General features: G+C 46.3%; 1 protein-coding gene across 1 annotated transcript in view; it reads right to left on the reverse strand.

Moving 5' to 3' along the window:
- Nucleotides 1-1,532, reverse strand: part of COL6A3 (collagen, type VI, alpha 3) — a 97,265-nt gene that overhangs the window by 28,863 nt on the left and 66,870 nt on the right. The window contains exons 24-25 of the mRNA XM_008586105.1: nucleotides 1,253-1,315; nucleotides 618-680 (exon numbers count right to left, since the gene is read on the reverse strand). Coding sequence (XP_008584327.1) covers nucleotides 618-680; nucleotides 1,253-1,315 — 126 coding nt within the window. The remainder of the gene's footprint in view (nucleotides 1-617; nucleotides 681-1,252; nucleotides 1,316-1,532) is intronic.

A 1,532-nucleotide genomic window follows, 5' to 3' on the forward strand; every position in this document is an offset into this window, starting at 1 on the left:
AACAGACAGGTATGTTACCAGTTCATTAGTCACTATTATTTTCTGTGACAAATGATAGGACAGCCCCTCAATACCATGTTAGGCACAAGGGAAACCAGAAGATGTATTTCCATCGCAACTGATCCCAGCTCAGTGATAGCAACCTGTTTCTGCTCGTCCTCACTAATATTGCGATACAAGTTGATGTGTGCAGTCACAGCAAGTTTAAGGAACATTTTCTGTGTTGAACTTGAGGATGAGGAACTACTTATACAAAATACCTAACTACAAGGGCCTATCTCTAGGGGCCAAATAGGAACCACTTTGCATAATCTAAGAATTTTGATAGATTTAGATTTTACACAATTCCATCCTAAGACTTCTAAGATGAGGCGCATCCTCCCCTCGCTTTCCACCCAGGGGGTCTACACTGGGAAGGAGCAGCACTGGGACTTAGAAGCCCCAGCAGCAGCAAGAAAATGGGTCCTTTACTTCCTTGGGGTGAAGTAGCCAGTCACCGCGAGGACTGAGGTCAGATCCAGGGTCTGTCTACAAAACCGTCATCCACCAAACTCTCGGCCTGCACAGGCAATGGGCTGTTTAGCTAAAGAGAGGAGTTCAGATGCAAACGGACTTACCCGGGACCCAGGAATGCCTTGTTCTCCTATCAGGCCTGGAGGACCAGTGGGACCAGGTGGACCCTGAAGAGGTGAAAGGCCATTGTAAGTGCTACGGAGGTAACTCTTCATAAGGAGAATGACTCCATTCACAATAGCCAAAGAGGTGGAGAAAACTCAAATGCCCATCAGCCATAAAATGCGTTGTTATATCTATACAGTGGACTATTACTCAGCTATTAAAAGGAACGAAATTCTGACACATGCTACAACATAGATGAACCTCGAAAACATCAGGCTAAGTGAAAGAAGCCAAACCCAAAAGGCCACCTATTAAGTGATTCTATTTATATGAAATGTCCAGAATAGACAAATCCATAAAGACAGAAAGAAGATCAGAGGTTGCCAGGGGCTGGGGTGGAGGGTGATGAAATGACAGCTTAACAGGTACACGGTTTCCTTGGGGATGATGAAAATGTTTTGAAACTAAACAGAGGTGATGGTTGCACAATATTGTAAACTACTGAACCCAATGAATTGTTCACTTTAAAATGGTTAATTCTGTGTTATGTGAATGTCACCTCAATTTTCTTAAAACAACACCGGGGCATCTGTGAAAACATCACAAGGCGAGCAGTCATGCTGGGGGTACTGACCTGTGCGCCTCGGGTCCCCTGCTCTCCCTCGAAGCCCTGAGGGCCTGGACCACCCTTGTTGCCCTTTGAAACAAGAGAAGATGGGGGAGGAGTCAGGAGGGTTTATCTCAGGGTCAGCTCTTCGTTCTGCAGTCATTTCTAGACAAGGGACTAGGGAAACAATCAGGGAAAACACAGCCCTCCCAGGAGCCATGCCCTGGGGCGAGACATCGACTGCACGACTGCAAGGACTAGCTCCTCTTTGCGCTTTCCCAGTCTTCTCACTCTAGCCTCATCCTTT

This window comes from Galeopterus variegatus, unplaced genomic scaffold (assembly GCF_000696425.1).
Source record: "Galeopterus variegatus unplaced genomic scaffold, G_variegatus-3.0.2 Scaffold3830, whole genome shotgun sequence".
Lineage (NCBI taxonomy): Eukaryota > Metazoa > Chordata > Mammalia > Dermoptera > Cynocephalidae > Galeopterus > Galeopterus variegatus.